Raw genomic sequence first — 23,627 nt, 5'->3', positions numbered from 1 at the left:
TAGAGACATCTCTACCTGTAAATAGGTATAGATTACACTCTCCAGTCAACAGCTGTCATTCTGTCATATCATCAGATACCCAGGGCTGCTGCTCCTTGAGGCATCCACAGAATCATATTTTCCAGTTTTGAAAGACCTGAAAGATCACGGTGCCTTCATTTCAACTGTGAGACATAAAGTAATTTTCACAAATCTACAACAGTAAAATATAGTGCAACAGGACCAGATTAAAGGTCTCCTGATTTGCAACCATGTTCCCTCCATCTCCTTTACTCCTAAACACACTCACACACTCACTCCTGCAAACAGTTCTCTTGTCAAGCGGAAAATGAATGCTCTTACAAGGCTCATACTTGTGAACACATCACTGACCAGCACAGAGCTGGCTAACAATAGCTCCCCAATTAAAGTGTTTTACATGCAACTGGTTCAAACCTTTCAAGTACTAAAAACAATCCTTTAAAGAAGGAAATTCTGTTTCAGAAGAGGCCCTTCATACAGCATCTCTGACCAGCAACTGATGATGCTATTGAACCCAGATGCTGATTCGTTCTCCAACACTGGATTACCCAATCCAGCAGCAAGGGGTTCATAGTTCTCCTTGAGTGAGACTTGCCTGCTGCTCTGGCACCCAGTCCTGTCCTGTTCTCCAGCATGGTGTGTCTGAAGCTCCCTGGAGGCTCCTGCATGGCAGCGCTGACAGTGACACTGATGGTGCTGAGCATCCCACTGGCTTTGGCTGGGGACACCCGACGTAAGTGCACATTGTGGGTGCTGAGCTACTATGGGTTGGGGAAAATAGGGAGTTTTGTTAACATCGTGCCCAGGCCATGTCCCTTAAGAAACTGTGACGTTTTCTTCAGAGATTACCCATCTTTATCAATGGATCCCAGATTATTTCCCCACCACAAAAGGAGCTTGGCTACTTGCCCTCTCAATGAGACTTGTGTAAGCGGCCTCCATACAGGTCATTTCTTCTCAGATCTCCACCAATAAAGCCTTAGCATCACATGTCCTCAGGGTCTTTAGAGGATTTAGAAATAAGGATGCTAAAATAAATTCCCCATACAGCACTTCCCTTTATTATATTGACTTATGTCAGACAAAAGGAGGCTTTTTCTGAAAATTTTGTGGAAGTCAAGGGAATTCAAAGGGTCTCTCCTAGACGATCCAGTGTTATGTCCTCCACAGGACCTGTGGTGTTGGCCCCTCTTCCTCATATGTGAGGATGGAACCAGTGGCCTCTCCATTATCTCCTTTCTTTTCTTTCTGAACTCCAATGTTTATAAAGCCTGTATCCCTGTAGCATATGTAAGTTCTCGGACAGAAGTTATACTTAGTGCTCGTTCTTTCTTCTGGGGAAAAATCCCTGAAAGTGAAGCTGAGATCTTTAGTACTTGGAGTCACCTTACAGATACAGAGCATTTATGAGGTATTCTTTGGTGCCTAAGGAACTTAAGGCATCCTCTGAAAAACTGGCCCAAGTTAGTGTTTATTATGAATCTTTTTTAACCTTTCTATACTTGTTTCTCTTGCTTCTCCTACATGCTGTAACTAGACATGACAGAAGAGATTTAACTAATGTAGTATAAATTATATGAAATTCTATTTTTGTAAGTAAAAAAAATCAAACATCAGAAATTTAATAATGTTCAAACTATATACTCTGTGTAGGGTTACCGAGACAATGTGGACATTGTTCACGTCTCATAGGGCTGAAAGTCAATGAGCAAGTCCTGGAAACTCATTGTCTTACTGAGGTCTTGTCCTAAATTTCATAGGTTCACCCATCATGCCCTCAGCTTTCCTTAATTAGCCATGTCTGCTTACCCCTTCCTCCAGTTTCTCTCCATTTTTCCCCAGCTATGTTGTCATCATTTCCAGAAATCTCTAAAGCTTGCACAGATCTTTAGCACTATGAGATCCATTGAAAGAGATAAATTTTTTCTTTTTGAGATACGGCCTGGCTCTGTCACCCAGGCTGTAGCTCAGTGGTGCGATCGAGGCTCACTACAACCTCTGCCTCCCATGCTCAAGCAATCCTCCCTCCTTAGGCTCCAGAGTAGCTGGGAATACAGACAGGCAACCATGCCCAGCTAATTTTTGTAATTTTGGTAGAGATGAGATTTTGCCATGTTGCCCAGGCCAGTCTTAAACTGCTGAACTCAAGCAATCCTCCTGCCTTGGCCTCCCAAAGTGCTAGGATTATAGATGTGAGCCACTGTGCCCAGGCAAGAAGAGATGACTCTCAATAAAAAAATTTCCTTTTTCTGAAATCACTGTTTCTTTATCCGTGAATTCTTCTTCCAACTAGAAGGAGGAGAAAGAAGAAGTTTGCCTGTATTTCTCACCGGGAGGAGAAGGGGTCTAGTGTGACATCAAAATGAAAGAGTTCTGGAGCTTGAGCCCCTTCTTGCTTTCCAGGATCCCCACAGTGATCAGTTCCCAACGCTGGTTTATTTGTGTAAACCACACTTCTTTTTCTCAGCAGCTACTGTGTACTGGGCTCCATTCTAGGTTCAAATCATTCTATTTGATTAAGATAGAGAGGGTCCCAACTCTCATGGAAGTTACACAAGAGTAGAGGAGACAGACACTAACCCAGTAAGCATTTCACAAAAAAGAAAATGTTAGAGAGTCATAGTGCACTGAAGAACAGACATCAGGTTTGTGAAAAAGAGAGAAATCGATTCACCTACTTTAGTTCATATGTTTAGGGAGCTCTACCTGAGACAGTGACATTCAGCTGAGACAACAAAATAAGTAGACAGTGGTGAAGATCTATGGGACGAAATTTACAGGGAGACCGAATCGGGGGAAAGCCCTGGTATGGGAAATTATGTGGAGGGAGAGAAAGAAGGCTAGAGGGGCTGAGGTATAGAAAGCAAGGAAATGCAGTGGCAGAAGATGAGGTAGGGCACAGCGAGGCAGTCAGGAGCCTCATCATATTAGGCTCTGATGTCCACGGTAAAAAATTTGAATTTTATTTTATTTTTTATTTAATTAATTTTATTTATTTATTTATTTATTTATTTATTTATTTATTTACTGAGATGGAGTCTTGCTTTGTCGCCCAGGCTGGATTGCAGTGGTGCGATCTCAGCTCACTGCAAGCTCTGCCTCCTGGGTTTCACTGCAAGCTCCTGCCTCAGCCTCACGAGTAGCTGGGACTACGCGCGCCTGCTACTGCGCCTGGCTAATTTTTTGTATTTTTAGTAGTAATGGGATTTCACCGTGTTAGACAGTATGGTCTCCATCTCCTGACCTCGTCATCCGCCCACCTCGGCTTCCCAAAGTGCTGGGACTACAGGCGTGAGCCACCACGCCCGGCCTATTTTATTTTTTTTTTTTTTGAGACGGAGTTTCGTTCTCGTTGCCCAGGCTGGAGTGCAATGGTGCAGTCTCGGCTCGCTGCAACCTTCGCCTCCCTGGTTCAAGTGATTCTCCTGCCTCAGCTTCCCAAGTAGCTGGGATTACAGGCACCCACCACCATACCCGGCTAATTTTTTTGTATTTTTAGTAGAGACGGGGGTATCACCATGTTGACCAGGCTGGTCTCGAACTCCTGACCTCAGATAATCTGTCTGCCTTGGTCTCCCAAAGTGCTGGGATTACAGACATGAACCACCGCGGCCGGACTGAATTTTATTTAAATAGATATGAGAAGCTGCTATATGGTTACTAGGAGAGTCAATTTATATTCAATTCTTTTTTTTTTTTTTTTTTTTTTTTGTGATGGAGTCTCGCTCTATTGCCCAGGCTAGATTACAGTGGCACAATCTTGGCTCACTGCAACCTCCGCCTTCAAGGTTCAAGTGATTCTCCTGCCTCAGCCTCCAGAGTAGCTGGGACCACAGATGCATGCCACCACACCTGGCTAAGTTTTTGTATTTTTAGTAGGGATGGGGTTTCACCATGTTAGCCAGGATGGTCTTGATCTCCTGACCTCATGATCTGCCCCCCTTGGCCTCCCAAAGTGCAGAGATTACAGGCGTGAGCCACTGCGCCCGGCCTATATTCAATTTTTAAAACTAATTCTAGCTACTCTGTGGGGATTGGATTGTTGGGGTTCACCACTGGTTAGGAAGAGTATTTAGGAGCACAGCAGGGAATTCTCCAGGGAAAACAGGCTTGTGGCTTCATGGAGTGCATTAGTGATAAAGACGGTGAAAAAGATAAAGTGGACAGACTTGGCATGTATTTTTACTTAGCTTGTTAAGGAATTACTGTAAAGGGGGTAGAACAATCAAGCTTATTCCTAAGGATTTTGTTTTGACAAATATGTGGGTGGTAGTGTTGTTTATTGAGATAGGAAAAACTATGGGAGGAAATGATTTGAAGTGGGTGGTTGGAAATGAAAGTTTTGTTTAAATTTGAGATGATTTATTGACATTTATGTGGAGCAATCAGAAGGTCAATGGCATTTAAGAGACTCATGGTGAGGCTAGGGCTTCAGATATTTATGTTGGCGGCATCAATACATGTAGTGTGTTAAATTCCAGAGAGTGGAAGAGGATACATAGGGAGATGGATTGTGTGGAGAAAAAAGAAGAAGGCACAGGCCAGCAAATGGGGCTGAGAAAGAGCCCAGGGATGTTGGAGAAAAACCAAGAGAACATAATGCATGTAAGTCAAGGAAAATAGACTTTTTTCAAGGAGAAGGGAGAGGCCAATTGTGGTGAGTGCCACTAAGAGGAGGGGGAAGTGAGAACATGACAGAGAAGCAAGCGCTGGGTCTGCTGGAGTTGATATTTGCAGTCAATGGAGTATCCAGGGTGGAAACTGGATTGGACCATTTGAAGAGTGAGTAGAAGTGAGGACGAGGTTAAGGTTGACTGTTTTGAGTAGAGAGCTTCGGGGAACGACTGTGCTCTGGGTTCAGGGAGCCAGCTGAATCTAAAGGAAAAGGCTAAAGAAGCTGAAGAGAAGGAGGAGGACCTGTGAACCAGAGATGCTCAGTCATTATTAGCGAGGAAATACTAGAGAACCCCGGTGTGCAGTGACGACTACTCATGCAAAACGTCACACAGACAATATTTAACACAGCCAGTATTTCACACAGCCAATGTTTATTAGTGACATAGCATATACCCGTTATTACTCTAGGTCATGAGAATGGAGTGATAAATAAAATGAATCCGGTCACCATTGGTATATGCCATGTAACATTTTGCAGTGACTGTGTACCAGGCCTATGAATTTCAGTATTCAATTTCTATAATGATCCTGTTGTATCTATGGTGTTTAAAATCATACATCTCTGGAATCTAAAATTGAGAGGTTATAAGTAAAACCCAGTATTACAAATTCATTGCTGGAAATCAGATTGCAGTTTAAATCTGAGCATATAGAAAGTCCCTTTCTTCTATGTCAGCAGATGCCTTTTGTGTGAGGTTTAGGTATACTACATTATTAGACATAAGCTAGTGTTTCTGCCCTATGTTTTCAGAATGACAATTCTCTATGAAACTAATAGAAGAACAGAAGACAATTGCAAAATCATGATGAAGACACTAATTGCTTTAGAATTAAGGAATACAAAAAATAATGTGAGCTGCAGTTATAGGGATCATAAAAGTTAAAATGGGAATGTATTTGAGTGTTTATTATGTGATCAGTGCTAAGAAGAGTCATCATTTAATTTTACACTTAACAGTAATCCTGTGAGGATTACGCTATTATTAAATGCATTTGATAGAGTACAAAAAGGCTTATGGTTGGTAAAAATTGACCCAAGTAGAAGAGATCATGTTTTTATTCAGGTTTTCTGATTCTAGAGTTTGAGAGTTTTTCCATCATTAGTGAGTAGTGACTATATTGTGTCTGAATTATTGACAGAATTTCTGATATTCATATGTAACAGGTTGTTTCTTAGTGTGGGGACAGAGATGCAAGGGCTGCTAGTTCCAATGTATAGGAGAAACTTTCATTCATTTCGCATTTATCACTTTAAAAGTTCTGTATGTCTATAATGGTCATGTGTTGAAGAACACAAAGAAGTATTAAATCACTCCTTCTTCTGAGGTTTGACTAGCAAGTTGGCCTGGGGTTACCAAATAAAATACATGTTCCTAGTTAAATCTGAATTTCAGATACACAACCATGATTTCTTGCAAATCCAAATTTAAGTGGGCATCCTCTGGTTTTATTTGTCAAATCTGTCAACCCTAAGTGGGACACATGGACATGGATTACAGTGCTAACCATGCAAGCCACAGTGACAGCAACTTCACACATATTTATTTTTAACTTTCTCTCTGTAAAGAAAGTGCTTAGATAATTTAGGGATAAAAAGATAGACATTGTTTGATCCAGGGCGCACACCTCTCTGCCACCGTTTCTAAAGGGCAAAGGGAGATTTCCACAGGTCTTGCTCACAGTCTGGGGACCTGCTCATTTTTGCAAACTGTCTGTATGAGAATGTCATTTTCTTGGTTTCCTCCTTTTCGAGGGGACTTGACTACAAAACCAAGAGTTCTGCCTCTGGCCAGGGCTGGTAATTTGATGCCTGCTAGTACTGTTGGGAGTGGGAGACTGAAAGATATGAGTTAGTTGGGGCATTTAACGGGAATAAAATAGCTGTGGTTGTGGTTCATTACTACAGATAATTAGTGGACCAGTGGCAGAGAAATTAAGAAAAAAGATGATGTGAACAATAAATGATATGATTAGTGACTGCTTGGTAAGACAAGGAAATCATTAAATCTTGGTTCTCATCAAGTTCATTTCTGGAAAGATAGCACTGTACTGGGACCAGAATTCTACAAAACATTCTTTTTACATAGGACCAAGATTTTCAACAAATATTTTTCAATACAATTCTCATCTGCTCCATAACTAATAGTAGCTTGTTGAACACAGATTTTTTCAGATGGTTCACACCTGTGGTTCTTACCCAGGGATAGTTCTCCATCCCTCCCATCATCCTTGGGGAACGGTGGCAATGTTTGGAACAATTTTTGGTTGTCACAACAGAGGTTTCTTCTGATATTTAATGAGTAAAAGCCAGGGACACTGCTAGAGAACCTACAATGTTCAGAACAGCCTCTGCCACTAACAAAGAATTATCTGGTCCAAAATGTCAATAGTGCTGAGGCTGGGAGCACTGGTTCACACTGTGCTCTTTCTGAAAATTCTAAACTCATATCTGTAATACAGTCACCACACAGGTCAGTTTTTTATGGTTTATTTTTGCTTGTTTCATTATAAACAATTAGATAGTTGCATAAATTCAACCACTTTCTTGTTGAATCCATTTAGTGAATGCAAGCTCAATATTTTCATAGTTTTTGCCTTATGCAGTATTTTTCAACATTTTCATGTGTTGTCAGTCATCACTATCTCTATTAACTTTCAACAACTTGCTCTTGTAAGTCACAAATAGTGATGCTGCTGAAATTATTTCTCACTAACATACCTCAGATTTCTTTAGTGATTCTACATTTGATACTATTCACAATGTAAAATACTTCTATTTATTCATTTCACTTTTACCCAAGGATTATTTTTAAGTTATTTTTGTCATTTTCACACTTCAAACATAAAGACAAAAACATCAAAAATATATACAGTGTTTTACATATGTGTATATTTTCACACATATATGTATGTATGTTTATATGTATCGAAACTACAGAAGCACATGTCACCAGTAAGAGCTCTGAGACACCTTTGAACACTTACCCTTATCAGATGAGATTTGCCAAATGAGTTGTGGAAACAAGTTTTTTTAACTGAATTTCTGACCTTTGTGGATTTAGAAATGCAAAGGAAGGTTTGTGGACATTCACAGGGATCATGGTTTTATTCTCCTTAAAACTCTTCCATACTTTACCATTGTCTTTAGTATAAATCCAAAATCCTAACACCACCCACGAGGCTCTTCAATACCTGGCTTCTTGTGATGTCTCCAGGCTAACCTTTTACCCTCCTTCCCCTCAGCCTCTCTGCTTTAGTGAACTTTATCCTAGTTTCTTGAAGAAGTTCATCAATTCAAGCTTTTGTACATGGGATTTCCTAAACCTGAAATGTGCCTCCCGTTTTGTCCAAACAGACACACAGGCTCCACTCTGCCCCCTGGCTCACACCTGCTTAACCTGTCAAGTCACATTTGAACTGTCACCCTTCAGAGGGTCCTTCTCTGGCACCCTAATGTAATTGAGATCATCCTATTATTCTCTGTTCTAGAACTCCACACTTCCGACATTTCTCATTCCTGTCTAAGCTCTTGTGTGTTTGGTTTTTGACCATCAAGTTCACTGCTCTTTAAGCTCCCCCAGCGGAGTGGAGAGGTCTGTTTTCCCGTGTTTGGGTTCCTAGAGGCAGCGCAGGCCTGGCACAAGGTCAGCACTAAGGAAGTGTTCACAGGATGAACGCGGTGGGAGCTGTTGAAGGAACTGGTAAAGCGTGTGGGATGAGAGAAGGAGCAGAGAATGTCTTTGGGGTGGAGGCTCCCAGGAGGAGGCGGCGCGGGCTGCGGTGCTGGGCGGATCCTCCTCCAACTCCTGCTTGGAGTTCTCCAGAACAGGTTGAAGGCAGGAGGGAGGTCCCAAAAGCCTGAGAATCAGAAGGGGTTTTCCCGCATGGTCCCCCAGGCCCCCGTCCGCCTCAGGAAGACGGAGGATGAGTCCCTGGGCTGCTGGTGGTGGGCGTTGCGGGTGGAGCCGGTTAAGGTTCCCAGTGCCCGCACCCCGCCCAGGGAGCCGCGGATGGCGGCGTCTCTGTCAGTGTCTTCCCCGGAGGCCGCCCGTGTGACCGGATCCTTCGTGTCCCCACAGCACGTTTCTTGAAGCAGGATAAGTTTGAGTGTCATTTCTTCAACGGGACGGAGCGGGTGCGGTTCCTGCACAGATACTTCTATAACCAAGAGGAGGACGCGCGCTTCGACAGCGACGTGGGGGAGTACCGGGCGGTGACGGAGCTGGGGCGGCCTAGCGCCGAGTATTGGAACAGCCGGAAGGACATCCTGGCGCAGAGGCGGGCCGAGGTGGACACCGTGTGCAGACACAACTACGGGGTTGGTGAGAGCTTCACAGTGCAGCGGCGAGGTGAGCATGGCTTGGGGCGGAGCCTGAGTCCCTGTGAGCTGGAAATCTGAGTGTGTGTGTGTGTGTGTGAGAGAGAGAGAGAGAGAGAGCGCCATCGGTGAGCATTTAGAATCCTCTCTATCCTGAGCAAGGAGTTCTGAGGGCACAGGTGTGTGTGTAGAGTGTGGATTTGTCTGTGTGTCTGTTGTGGGAGGGGAGGCAGGAGGGGGCTGCTTCTTATCCTTGGAGGCCTCTGTGGGGAGGTGACATGGGAGGTGGGTGCTGGGGGCTGTACAGAGAGGAGACCTTGACTGTCTCGTGTCCTCAGAGATGCAGGGAAGGGAAATGTAAGGTGTGTGTGGTTGGGGTGAAGGTTTAGGGGAGGAGATTTGAGGGATATGGAAGGTTTGGGATAATGTGAGGAGGCCACTTCCGGACAGTCCCTGGCACACACCCTTCATGTAATCTCTGAAATAAAAGTGTGTGGTGTTTGTGTGTAAAAGCATTAGATTAATTTCTAGGGGAACTGAGGAGACCTCTGAGGCACCTCTGAAGCTTTTTTAGGTCTAAATTTCTTGCTAGTTTTTTGTTCTTTTAGTGTGTATGTTTTTACATGGTAGAAATGACTGTGAAACTAACTTTTTGAATTAAAGTTTTAACACAGTTAATATTATACTGCTAATAGTTTTCTAGTAGTTACATATTATTCTTTTATATATAATAGTTGTGACACAACTTACCTCACTTTCTCCTTTGTTGACATTCTCCATTATTATGACATTCACCAAAAGCTGAAATGTATGTTTCTGGTTAATTTTTAATTTATTTTTTATTTGTAATTCTTCTGAATTATTTTGACCTATTTATTGGCCAATTATAATTACTGGTCTAAGAATTCCCTATTGTATTTGGTAGGTAATGGACATTGATCTACTGTCTAATATCTCAAGGGCTTAGTATTTTTTTCAGTGACTTTGTGGGTTCTTTGTACTGTAAGATTATTAACACTTTATTGATATTTGATTGAGCATTTGGTCCAGTTTGTGGTTTGTATGTTGATTTTGAAAATTCTTTTCCATGTTAAGAATTTGAACATTTTTATTTAATAAAATATATTGCAAAATTTGTATTAATGATTTACAATGCATCTTAAATCTACCATTTTGTGGTATTGTTGTCTCCAGGTTTCTCCTTCTGAAAAAAAAATTGTACTTATTGAGAGGATGCTAGTGTCAGGGATTTTCCTGGGCATAAGCACCCCAAATAACGAGTTCCAGACACTGCCTTAATCCAAACGTGATTCTGGAAAGAAAAATCATTTGACAATGATAGGCCTAATAATAATTATGCTTCTGTTGCATGGCAGATGCATTCATCAGCTAAATGGAAATATAAGAACATTCAAAACTAAAATGATGTTCCTTAATCCTTCCCTCTGCTTTAGGACTCATGCTTTTCTAGGAACGTAAAAATTTGGAGAATCATTTCTGTCTGTCCCACCTTCTCAGAGGCAGAACCATTTCTGCGGTGTTCTAAGGTGTGAGTGCATGGTGGTACTATTCCTAAAAATTCATACTGGGTTTCCTCATGTACCCAACTCTATCCCTTTATCTATCCACATTGCTTTAAATCATATTTTTCTGTCATGGTGTACAAGGATGGTAAATAGGTGCCAAGTGGAACACCCAAGTGTGATGAGCCCTCTCACAGTGGAATGGAGTGAGAAGCTTTCTGACCTCATAAATTGAAAGCTATCTTCAGTCATTGTTTTATATATTTTACGTAAATTAATCCTCATATAACCCCAAGAGGTAAATTAGTATAATTATCCTTCATTGTAGGTGACAAAGTTGAGACACAGAAGAATCAAAAAACTCTTCCAGGATCAACCAGTAAAAGGCAGACCTTGGATTTGAACTGGGCAACCTGGCTCAGATATCAGTTTTAATTGCTACACTCTGTACTTTCAAAGATTTGTAAACACTTGGACAATGCATGCCAATTTCAAGCTATGAAAAAACAAACACAATTATTCACAACATCTCTCAAATCTAATGGGTCCTCACTATCAAGATTAATTTCCAGGCTGATAACACTGTAAGGCCACATGGCCAGTTGTGCTGGAGGCCTGGTCAAGGTCAGAGCCTGGGTTTGCAGAGAAGCAGACAAACAGCCAAACCAGGAGAATTACTCTGTTTTCCTGACTCATTCCTTCTACCTTTTTTTTCTCCTAGTCCAACCTAAGGTGACTGTGTATCCTTCAAAGACCCAGCCCCTGCAGCACCACAACCTGCTGGTCTGCTCTGTGAATGGTTTCTATCCAGGCAGCATTGAAGTCAGGTGGTTCCGGAACGGCCAGGAAGAGAAGACTGGGGTGGTGTCCACAGGCCTGATCCAGAATGGAGACTGGACCTTCCAGACCCTGGTGATGCTGGAAACAGTTCCTCGGAGTGGAGAGGTTTACACCTGCCAAGTGGAGCACCCAAGTGTGACAAGCCCTCTCACAGCGGAATGGAGTAAGCAGCTTTCTGACTTTATAAATTTCTCACCCACCAAGAAGGGGACTGTGCTAATCCCTGAGTGTCAGGTTTCTCCTCTCCCACATCCTATTTTCATTTGCTCCATGTTCTCTTCTCCATCAGCACAGGTCACTGGGGATAGTCCTGTAATAGTTTATAGAAACACCTGTACCCCCTGGGGAATCAGTCATGTCTGAGAGGCAGGAGAGGCTGTCCCTCTTTTGAACCTCCCCACGATAGCACAGGTCAGGGTCACCCGCTCTCCCCAGGCTCCAGGCCCTGCATCTGGGTCTGAGACTGAGTTTCTGGTGCTATTGCTCTGAGTTATTTGTTGTGATCTGGGAAGAGGAGAAGTGTAGGGGCCTTCCTGACATGAGGGGAGTCCAATCTCAGCTCTGCCTTTTATTAGCTCTGTCACTCTAGATAAACTACTTAAACTCATTGAGTCTCAAGCTTTCTCTGGATCAGATGTTGAACTCGTGCCTTACATCAAGGCTGTAATATTTGAATGAGTTTGACGTCTGAACTTTGTAACTGTTCAGTGTGACTTGAAATCCTTTTTTTTCTCCGGAAATGGCTAGTTATTTTAGTTCTTGTGGGGCAGCCTTTTTCCCCATTTTCAAAGCTCTGAATCTTAGAGTCAATTAAAGAGGTTCAATTTGGAATAAACATCACTAAACCTGGCTTCCTCTCTCAGGAGCACGGTCTGAATCTGCACAGAGCAAGATGCTGAGTGGAGTCGGGGGCTTTGTGCTGGGCCTGCTCTTCCTTGCGGCAGGGCTGTTCATCTACTTCAGAAATCAGAAAGGTGAGGAGCCTTTGGTAGCTGGCTGTCTCCATAGGCTTTTCTGGAGGAGGAAATATGGCTTTGCTGAAGTTAGTTCTCAGTATACGAGTGGCCCTGAATAAAGCCTTTCTTTCCCCAAATGGCTCTAATGTCCTGCTAATCCAGAAATCATCAGTGCATGGTTACTATGTCAAAGCATAATAGTTTGTGGCCTGCAGAGACAAGAGGAAGCTTAACAAGTAGGGGTCCTTTGGTTTGAGATCCTGGAGCTAATTAAGGAAGAGCCACTAAGGCTAATGGAATTACACTGGATCCTGTGACAGACACTTCACGCTTCATGCGTCACATGGTCTGTTTCTGCTCCTCTCTGCCCTGGTTGGTGTGAGTTGTGGTGTTAGAGAAATCTCAGGTGGGAGGTCTGGGGCGGGGACATTGTGTTGGAGGACAGATTTGCTTCAATATCTTTTAAGTGTATATCTTCTTTCTCCCAGGACACTCTGGACTTCCGCCAACAGGTAATACCTTTTAATTCTCTTTTAGAAACAGATACGGCTACCCTAGTGAGAGGTGAAGGCAGGTGGACTTCTGGGTTGGGTGGGAACTTGGAGAACTTTTCTCTCTTACAAGAGGTTTGGAAAATGCACCGATCAGTGCTCTGTAAAAACACACCAGTTGGCTCTCTATGGCTAACTAGATGTTTGTAAAATGCACCAATCAGTACTCTGTAAAATGGACCAATCCGCACTCTGTAAAATGGACTAATCAGCAGGACATGGGCGGGGACAAATAAGGGAATAAAAGCTGGCCACCCCAGCCAGCAGTGACAATCCGCTCAGGTCCCCTTCCGTGGTGTGGAAGCTTTGTTCTTTCGCTCTTGACAATAAATCTTTCTGCTGCTCAGTCTTTGGGTCTGTGCCACCTTTAAAAGCTGTAACACTCACCACGAACGTCTGCGGCTTCATTCTTGAAGTCAGTGAGACCACAAACCCACCGGAAGGAACAACTCGGGACACACTGGAATGATGGTAGAGGTGATAAGGCATGAGACAGAAATAATAGGAAAGACTTTGGATCCAAATTTCTGACCAGGCAATTCACACCAAAACTCCTCCTCTCTGCTTAGAAAAGTCCTGTGCTCTGCGGAACTATTGGCTCTGGGAGACTCAGGAAATTGTTTTTCTTCTTCCTGGAGTGCTTTCATCTGAGCCCTTGAAAGAGGGGAAAAGAAACTGTTAGTAGAGCCAGGTTGAAAACAACACTCTCCTTTGTCTTTTGCAGGACTCCTGAGCTGAAGTGCAGATAACCACATTCAAGGAAGAACCTATTGCCCCAGCTTTGCAGGATGAAAAGCTTTCCCACCTGGCTGTTGTTCTTCCACAAGAGAGGGCTTTCTCAGGACCTGGTTGCTACTGGTTCAGCAACTGCAGAAAGTGTCCTCCCTTGTGGCTTCCTCAGCTCCTGCCCTTGGCCTGAAGTCCCAGCATTGACGGCAGCGCCTCATCTTCAACTTTTGTGCTCCCCTTTGCCTAAACCCTATGGCCTCCCGTGCATCTGTACTCACCCTGTACCACAAACACATTACATTATTAAACGTTTCTCAAAGATGGAGTTAAATATCATCTGGTCCATTTGGCTCTAAAGACAAAAAATGAAAAGAAAAGAAAAAGGGAAGATTATTTCCCAATAGAATAATGATTTTCATGTATATGTCATGAGTGTGTGAGGTAATGCATATGTTAAATAGCTTGCTTTAGATATTCCACACTATAGGCATATATCAAAACTTCATGCTGTACAACATAAATATACTATACAATTTTTACTCATCAATTAAAAAAGTAATGCTAACGTTTAAAAAGGTAATACATAAAAACTGAGAACAGACTGTAACAACTGAAACAAACTTGGCAAACATGAGATGAGAAACCAACCAGCAAGTCAATCAGAACTCTTTCTTCCCCCCGTCTACAATATTTTGTATTTATAACTGTAAATTAGTGTATAGTGTCTCACTCCAGAGACTTCAATAATGTAGTGTTATCAAAGGACTTGTACAGATTTCAGAGAAAGACGCATTTAGAAGACAGAGGGTTCTCCATTATGTTCTATCTGAGAGTCAGTATGAAATGTCAAATCTAAAAGTACATAATTCAGAGGTCTATTTCAAAGTAATAATCATTTGAACATAATTTCTCCACTGTCAGAGATGACCGTTATTTTATTTTCAATCAAATTAAAAGTTGTTTTTATGCATATTTTATTTTTAGTTATATGTTACTTGTACATACGTAGCAGTACAAGTACATATAAATCCTGTAAGAGTATAAATCCTATAGAAATATATTAAGCTGATAATTATGTCTGTTCTGTTTGATCACAGAGTTGCAACAAATAGGCCTCATTTCCTAAGTTGAAGAAATGATTTTCTCATTTTATATGAGACTTGTGTGGAATTACAAGGTAGAACCAAAATGTGTGGATTGAATATTTCAAGGAAGATGCATTCTGCTGCTAATAGCAGGAAATCCCATCTAGTGAGCTTTATTTTTCTTTAACCCATGATCTCACATTGCTGATAGATCCAAGGCTGGGCATCTCCAGGGTTACTCAACTCAGCAGGCCAGTGGCATCACCAGTGATCCTGGAACTTCATAGCTCATCTCTGTCACACACAGCATGTCAGCTTTCCTGCGATGGTCAGAGGACCCCTGCAGCAGCTTTAGGTTTCTTATTCTTTCACAGCAATTCCCAAAGGCAGGAAAGATAGTCCTTTTTCCTGTGTGCCTTTATAAGGGGCAACTAAACTGTTTCCAGAGTGTTCCCAGTACCCACTTTCTCATACATTGGAATGACCATGGGATCACACAGGCTCAGACAAGACAGGATACAACCTTTGCAGAGTGGGCCTGATGCACATGGGAAGAAAAGGAGCAAAATCATATATTTTTAAAAATAAAGAAATGGTGGATGGAGTAGCAGAAATTGATTTCAGGGTAGGGAAATGATAGATTGTGGTACTATCAGGTTGTAAGTATTTGAGTTAACTTCCACAAGAACGCCTATAGATTCCTGATAGGCACCCCCAATTCAGGGTTTTGGGTCTTTATATGTATATGTGTGTGTGTGTACGTATATATGTGTGTATATATATGTATATATACGTATATACGTGTATATACATATATGTGTATATACACACACATACACACACACATATATAATTATTAAATGTCAGCCATTAACTCAATTACAATAAAACAAAAAAGCAAACAAACAGGATTGTTTTTAGAACTCAAGTATGCTGACATGTTATTTTATGAGGTCAATATATTTTCCAGGGAAATTGTTGAAAAAAAGTAGAATAAGGAATGACTAGCTCTATAAGGCACTATAAAACATACCATACATTTACTTTTAAAAATGCATTTGTTACCGATTTTTTTAATTAAATATGTTAGTAAAACAGAGTCTAGAATTAGAAACAGAAAGAGTTGAGATTTCGTTTCAGTTTTTGTAAGTTGTATTCCAAACTCATTTCTTTCACTAAATAGATCCTGGATAAATAAAACTTGAAACACAAAGAGAAAATATAAAATTACCAAGACAGATGTTATTTCTAATACTATCATCATCATTATAATTATGTTTGAAGACAGACTTTCTAAACCCTTATGTGTTGCTGGTGGGAGTGTATGATTTTACAAATACCTGGTAATTTGGCAATTTCTTAAAAAGTTTAACATATGTTTGCCCTATGACCCAGCAATCTCATTCCTTGGAATCTACCTAAGAGACATAAAAACATATGTCCTCACAAAGATATGTGTTCAAGGGTTCAGAACAGCCTTAGCTATAGTAGGCCAAAACTGAAAACAATCCAAATATCCTTCAACTAGTAAATAGATAAATAAAACTCTACTACATCTAGGCAAGGCAATATCATTCAACAATAAAAGGGGGCAATACTAGACTCATCCGGCAGGGGAGATACCATGAACGTGAGGGTAGTTTTCCCAGGGCAAGTATCACCCCTTGCACTGTGGATGATGAGAGATTACTTAATGGGTACAATGCATGTGAATTGGGTGATGGATACTGTGGAAACACCGACTTCACCACTATGCAATCTATGCAGGCAACAGAACTACACTTGTACCTTATAAATTTACACAAATGAAAGAAGACAAAAAGAAATGAAAACACAAAATGATGATACATACTATAAAACTTGTGAACTTCAATAATGTTAACTAAGAGAAGGAAATTGGACACAAAAGATTACATGTTGTATGATTTCATTTACTTGAAATACCTAGAAAAGGTAAATTTATAGACACAAAAAGCAGATCATTGGGTGCCTAGGGTTTGGGGTCTCAGTGGAACTTAACTATAAATAGAGAAATTTTGGACATGACAGAAATGTTCTAAAACTGGATTGTTGTGATAATTGCACAAATCTATTAATTTAATCAAATCATTCAATTTTACATATACAATGAGTGAATTTTGTAGTATGTAAATTATGCTTTAGTAAACCTGTTAAAATAATTCTTTTTTAAAAATAAGACTTCGTAAGCAAGATAAAATCCAGAAGACACAAATGAAAAAATATTTGAAGAAAATTATGATTTCTTTGCATGAAGACAATAACAAAATTAAAAGTAGTATATGACGCTCAGGAAAAATTTTGATCACGTAAGGCAGACAATGGGCTAACTTTCTTATGAAAAATTGTTAACTAATAAATAAATTCATGGAAATGCCATAGATAATTGAGCAAAGGATATAGACTCACTATAGAAGAGAATATTCTAATAGCTCATAAATATAAATATTTGCTCAAACTCACCAATGAACAGAAAAATCCAAATTCTAACAGCAATGTAATAAACTATTTCTCCCACTCCAAAATTGACAAGTACAATGGTTTGTTTTAAAATCAAGAATTTAGAAGATTCTAAGGGAATAGACTCATATTATTAGGATTTTGAGTTATGGCAGTGTAGCAGTATCTATTAAAACTCAAAATACAATTGTTACATGCTGATGAAAACAACAAAAATCCCATTCTAAACATCTGCCTTAAAGAACAATCCTACATGAGCCCAAAGAGACATAAAATTGGTCGTTGTTGAGCCACGGTTTGGAATAACAAAAACATTTCCAGATTCAAAAAGAAAGATTGATTAATTTGTCTTGATTACAAAAATTTTGTACATCCTGAAAACTATGCAGCATGTGAAGTGACAGCACACTGCAAGATGACATTTGGTGCTGTGTGGGGCACTGTGAGCATATATTGGTGTAACCCTGTGAGTAGTTGGGATAATACAGTATTTCCACTCTAGGTTGTTACAGTCTCTCGGGAAATTCTTCCTCATATGTCCATCATGACATATAAAAAATGTAGCAGGGGAGAAAAGAAACATTCTCTACATTTAGATAGAAGAAAGGTAAACTGTGGAATAGCCATAGAAAAGAATAATATTCAAGGCTTTAAGTAAATTATGTAGGACTATCAACATGGATTGGAAAAAAATCATAAACCATAATGTCAGGTAGGAGGTGGAAAATTACAAGAATTGTCACTGTTACTATAAGAGCAAAAAGATATATAGACTAAAATAAATGGACAAACTGGAAAATAAGCTTATCTTTAAAATTTTAACCAGCCGTGGATCAAAAAGTATAAAAATTCCAAATTCCAGTGATGAACAAATTCCACTTAGATGAGCAGGGACAAGTGTCCTCTCTTATTCTTTGGTCCATCTACTGAATCTTAACATGGGTGGAACATTGAGCCTGGCTGAGAAAGGGAGACTGTGAGGGAGTAAGGACAAACCTGCTGAGTTGTAAATGGCCTCATGGGCTTGTGTGATGCATTACAATCTACAGAGGCCCCCTGAATAATATATATCTACTTTACTCTGTCAGCTGATTCTCATCCAGAACTTTTTCTGACTTAATGCTGGTGCTGTGGGAACTAGGGAGGTGGACAGAAGACAACAGACATCTCTGTAGCTTTGTGCAGACAAAGATCAGGAAGGAAATCAAGATAGGAACGATACTTTCAACCATCTTGACTTAGTTGGCACTTAAAATTGACATATAAATTGACAACATCTGATAACTACAGAATATTTACTTTTTTACATTGCACAAAGATTATGAAATGGAACAAATACTATGACTATAAAACTAGTCTCAATTACTTTCATAAGAATAAATTCATACAGAGTATATTCTCTGAATGCAATCTTATCAAATTACAAATTAGTAAGATTGAGAAAACTGCCCAAATTTTTGGAAGTAAAATAATACATTTCTAAATAATCTGTGGCTTGTCAAAGAGGAAATCAGAAGGAAATTAGAAAATAATTTTAAATAAAATAATACTAACTTGAATTTTTAAAGTTTTTGAGATGAAACCAAGGTAATCCTTAGAGAAAAATATTTAGTTTTAAATGCCTGTATTATAAAAGGATAAATATACAAAAATCAAAGGTGTAAACTTTTAACTTAATAATTTAAAAAAGCAAATTTGAGTTGGAAAAATTAGAAGAAAAAAGCAAAGATGTGAGGAAATCAATAACATTATCTTCTTGGTTTTGTTTTCTATTTATGATAGAGCATAATTGTGTTAGTCCATTCTTACATTGCCAGAAAGAAATACCTGAGGCTGGGTAATTCATAAAGAAAACAGACTTCGCTGGCTCAGGGTTCTACAGGCTGTACAGGAGGTGTGGTGCTGACAATTGCTTCTGGTGAGGGCCTCAGGAAGCTAACAATCATGGGGGAAGGAAAGGGGAGCCCGGGTATCACATGGTGAGAGCAGGAGCACAGAGAAAGTGGGGAAGAGTCGCACTTCTTTAAACAACCAGATCTCGTGTGAACTGAGTCACAAATCACTCATTACAGCTAGGATGGCACCAAGCCATTGATGAAGGATCTGCCACCCGACCAAAATACCTCTCACCAGGCCTCACCTCCAACAATGGAGGTTACATTTTAACATGAGATCAGGAGGGGACGAGCATCCAAACTATATCAATAACATAATTGGTTTAACGTGTACTGACTTTGGAATCAGCAACATTACTTAAATTTACTTATTAAATCTATGAGCTTGTCTATTGTTTTTATTTTCTAAGTACCTGATTATGTCAAGAGTTAATAATGATCATTTTACCTGGATGCAATTATTATCTCTTTGATATATTTTTCTTGCCATTATCATTGCCTAACTCCTCTAGTACTCCACATATGAAGGAGACAGTTTTAAATATTTCACTGCTGAGGCCAGTGTGTGCAATCGGGTAGCTATCATTTCTCAGATTGAGAAATATCTTTTTAAAACAAGTTTGAAGACAGATTTTTTAAAAATTAAGGCCAAGTGCTGAATTCCATCAAACCATACTTCATAACTATCAAGGTGGTTGCATGTATATTTTCCTTCCTTCAGTTAATGTAGTGAATCACACTAATTGATTCTCAAATGCTTACATAACCTTGCATTTCAGGAATAAACTCCACTTGGTCATGATGTAGTAGCCATCCTTTATATCACTGAATTCACTTGGCTAATATTTTCTTAAGAACTTGGCTCATAAGAGTTATTGGTCTCTTAATTCCTATTTGTTGTAGAGTTCCCTTCAGGTCTTGAAGTAAAGTTTACACAGGTCTTATCAAATGTAACTGCAAGTGCTTTTCTTTTTTTCAAATATGTTTGAAGTTTGTATAAAGTTAGTGTTTGTTCCTTAAATATTTTTAAATAGTTAGTGAAGCTAGATGAACCTGGGGTTTTGTCTAGGGAAAGCATTATAGAATGGACATACTTTCTCTATGAGCTATGGAACTCTTCCTATTTTATGTTATTTGTCAGCTTCAGTACATTGTACATTTTGAATAGTTTATTCATTACATGCACAGTACATTGTACATTTTGAATAATTTATTTATTACATGCACATTTATTTTTGTGAAGTTGCTCATTATATTTAGTATTATTTCATGCTGATAAATCCGTAAGACTATAACAAAAGGTATGAAATTTGTGTCACTGGAGACTTAGAGGGAGATGACAAATGAGTGATGCACAAAGAGTGTTTGAAGGAAGATTGACTATTTTCCAAATTTTGACAAAGACTTAAATGTAAAAATTCAAGAATATGTGCAAACCCAAACGAAAATAAATCCAAAGAAATTTATGCCAAAAAACATCTCGAAAGCAACAAGAGAGAAACGACATCTCATGCACAGGAGAAAATAAATTAAATGACAGTGGATTGCTCATTAGAAATCATGCAGACCAGACAGAAGTGGCACAAGATATTTTAATGGCTGAAAGGAATGTTAACCTAGAATGTATATCCAGTAAAAACATTATTATAAGATCTTCTATCATGACACTCTTTTTTCTTTTTTCTTTTCCTTTTTTTGTTTTTGTTTGTTTGTTTTTGTTTGTTTTTTAGATGCAGTTTTGTTGCATCTAAAAAAAACCCAGGCTGGAGGGCAGTGGCATGACCACGGCTCACTGTAGCCTCTGCCTCCCAGGCTCATGTGATCCTCACACCTCAGCCTCCTGAGTAACTGGGATTACAGACACACACCACCACGCCTGGTTAATTTTTTGTATTTTTGGCAGAGACAGGGTTTTGCCATGTTGCCCAGGCTGGTCTCGAATTCCTGAGCTCATGGGATCTGCCTGCCTTGGCCTTCCAAACTGCTGGGATTACAGGCGTGAGCCACCGCGCCTGGCCATGACATACTTAGAGGAAGGAAAATCAAGAGAATTTCATGCTAGCAGACTTATGTTAAAACAAGGGCTAAAGGAAGTGCTTGAACTGGAATAGAAATGATAATGGAAGAAATCTTGGACAATCGGGAAAAAAGTAAACAATAGATTAGTAAAAATATGGTTAGATACAACAGACTTCTTCAGTTTTGTAAATTAATTTGATGGTTGAGGCAAAAATTACAACATTGATGCAAGTAGAGAAAATAAAAAATACATATTACACATGCAGAAGTGGAAAGGGATATAAAGGAGGTAAAGTTTCTACACTTTAGTCAAACTGGTAAAATGTCAGCACCAGTAGACTATGATAAGTTATGTTAATAGACAGATAAATCACAAAAACTATACAATGAGATACACCAAAAAATGATTGATTTAAAAATGGAATTCTAAAAATTGCTTAAGGAACACATTGGAAAATAGGAAAAGAAACCAGACAAGAAAAAAACAAAGGAAACAAAAAAGAAAACAAAAAGCAGATGGCAGTCATAAGAGCTCACATATTAATAATTGCATTACATGTAAAGTGTGTAAAAAGACAAATGTCAGAGTGAAAAATAATGACTCTTCGACACGCTCCCTATGAGAACCTTACTGCGAATATTACATGCCCATCTTCCCTTGGCTTCCGTGTGACTGAGGTGGCAAAAGGCTGCTGTGTCAACACTGCCCTGAGCGTGCGCACACCCAGCCAGTCTGTGACAGCACTGGGGCTTTGCCCCAGCTCTACTCTGAGATCAGAATGGGCACCCGGGACCCGGGTGAGACCAAGGGAGAGGCCAGAAAGTGGGAGCAGACACCCCCAAGCCTGCATGGACACGGGGGCCTATTCAGCCTCGAGGGCGTGGAGTGTAGAGAGGCCTGGATCCTGCTGCCTGCGGGGAGGGCCGGGAGGGCGAAGCTTCCAACCCATTCCATGGAGCCTGCAGGTATCCCCTGTCACACCTTCTGGCAGCCTGGGGTGGGCAGCTCCCCACGCTGGGCCCAGGCCAGCATGTGAGGCAAGGGTGATGTCTCTGCAAGTTATTCTCCTAGCACTCAGGGTGCCTGGGGCTCCCTCTCGCCTGGATGGGGCGGCGGAGGCACCTTGGGGAACAGTTCACAGCCCGGGCCTGGCTGTCAGGAGCATCAGGCTCGGTCACCACCCGCGGGGACAAAAGCCTGGGCGGCCTCAGGCAGAGCCTCTTACTGAGGGGCAGGAACTGGGCAGCCTCGGCAGAGTGGGACAGTGGCCTTGCCGTTGGCCGGGTCCTCAAAGTGAGGCCACTCCCACATCCCACCCCAGGCCACTGAAGAGTGGCCCCAGCTCCATGCCCTCCCCACAACTGCAGGGTGAGAGCAGCAACGCAGGAGTGGTGAAGGCTCTGGGCCTGGTGGCGGTCCCGCCGGCTGCTCAAGGGTTGGGGCAGTGCAGTCCGCTGCCTCAGTGACGCGAGGCACAGGGGACATGGGGCACAAGGGTCCCACCACGGCCACTGCTCCCTCAGTGGCTCCTGCCTCCACCACTTGCAACTTCTCACTGCAGCCGGCCGCTCTGGACAGCTCGCCACTGCCAGCATCACCACCCTTTTATCCTGAAATACTAAGGTGAACCTTAGCTGATTTTCCCATATTACTATCATCACAATTAGTTTCTTCTTTTCATAATTTGTTTCTTTTTTTGTGTTTCTTTTTCTTTTCTCCTTCTTTCTGAAGGAGTATGATCTAGTGACTGAGCTTGAGGGGTATATAATTTGGTTCAATCTATAGTGTACCATTTACTAGTGTATCTTTGCAAAAGTTGTGTTATCGCCATCGTTTTAGTCTCTCTACCTGTAAGCATGAAAAGGGTGTTTATTTTACTGAGCTGATGTGAGAATTTAATAAAAATATGAGGTATAGAAAGCTTTTAGTACAATTCTGAGTACAAAGTAAAATGCGCATTTTTATTGCAGCATGGTGAGAATCCTGCTCCTGGAAACACTAAGGCACGTAAGGAAGAAGTGCCTCTCACAACTGTGGTACAGTGTGAATTAATGCAGAGCTTTATATGTATAGTTGTACTCTGAAGTCCATTCTGAATCTTAGATGTCACATTTATATTAATATAAAGTATAATAATTGTCTAAATGTAGAATTATATGTTTAAAATTACATGATTATATCAAATGATGTAATTCATAGTTTTTCTCTAGGGTTCTCTTTCCTAAACATTCTGTAACGTATGAGTTAGCACAGTCTTCTTATATCTTCCCTTATGATAAAACAAAAGAAGCATAATAGTAAAGGTCCATAACCTCAATCAAATGAGGAAATCCTAATGGGAACCAGGAATGAGGGATTGAACACTCTTCACATAAAATATTAATTATTTTGAAACAGAGTTGTTCTGTCAACAGCTGACTTTGAGTCCTTGATCAATCTCTCAGACCCCTGAATACTTGGATTGCATAGTTGACCTTATCACATTTTTTGGGTAAGTGCTATACAAAGGCACCTTCAGACCCTCCATTGCACAT

General features: G+C 40.6%; 1 protein-coding gene across 1 annotated transcript; it reads left to right on the top strand.

The window, feature by feature from the left end:
- The first annotated feature begins 509 nt into the window (after positions 1–509).
- On the top strand, positions 510–13,946 carry LOC100456477 (HLA class II histocompatibility antigen, DR beta 5 chain). The gene is made up of 6 exons (XM_054557367.2): positions 510–754; positions 8,778–9,047; positions 11,261–11,542; positions 12,243–12,353; positions 12,824–12,847; positions 13,611–13,946. The coding sequence occupies exons 1-6, from the start codon at positions 655–657 to the stop codon at positions 13,622–13,624; spliced, it is 801 nt and encodes a 266-aa protein (XP_054413342.2). The 5' UTR covers positions 510–654; the 3' UTR covers positions 13,625–13,946.
- The last annotated feature ends 9,681 nt before the right edge of the window (positions 13,947–23,627 follow it).

This window comes from Pongo abelii, chromosome 5 (genome assembly GCF_028885655.2).
Source record: "Pongo abelii isolate AG06213 chromosome 5, NHGRI_mPonAbe1-v2.0_pri, whole genome shotgun sequence".
Lineage (NCBI taxonomy): Eukaryota > Metazoa > Chordata > Mammalia > Primates > Hominidae > Pongo > Pongo abelii.
Note: the sequence above shows the minus strand (reverse complement) of the source record. Positions and strands in the feature narration are given on the sequence as shown.

Excerpts from the sequence above, each read along its gene's own strand:
- LOC100456477 (XM_054557367.2), top strand. The coding sequence starts at position 655 with ATGGTGTGTCTGAAGCTCCCTGGAGGCTCCTGCATGGCAGCGCTGACA. Across the intron at positions 755-8,777 it reads TTTGGCTGGGGACACCCGAC|CACGTTTCTTGAAGCAGGAT; the intron begins GTAAGTGCACAT and ends GTGTCCCCACAG. Across the intron at positions 9,048-11,260 it reads CTTCACAGTGCAGCGGCGAG|TCCAACCTAAGGTGACTGTG; the intron begins GTGAGCATGGCT and ends TTTTTCTCCTAG.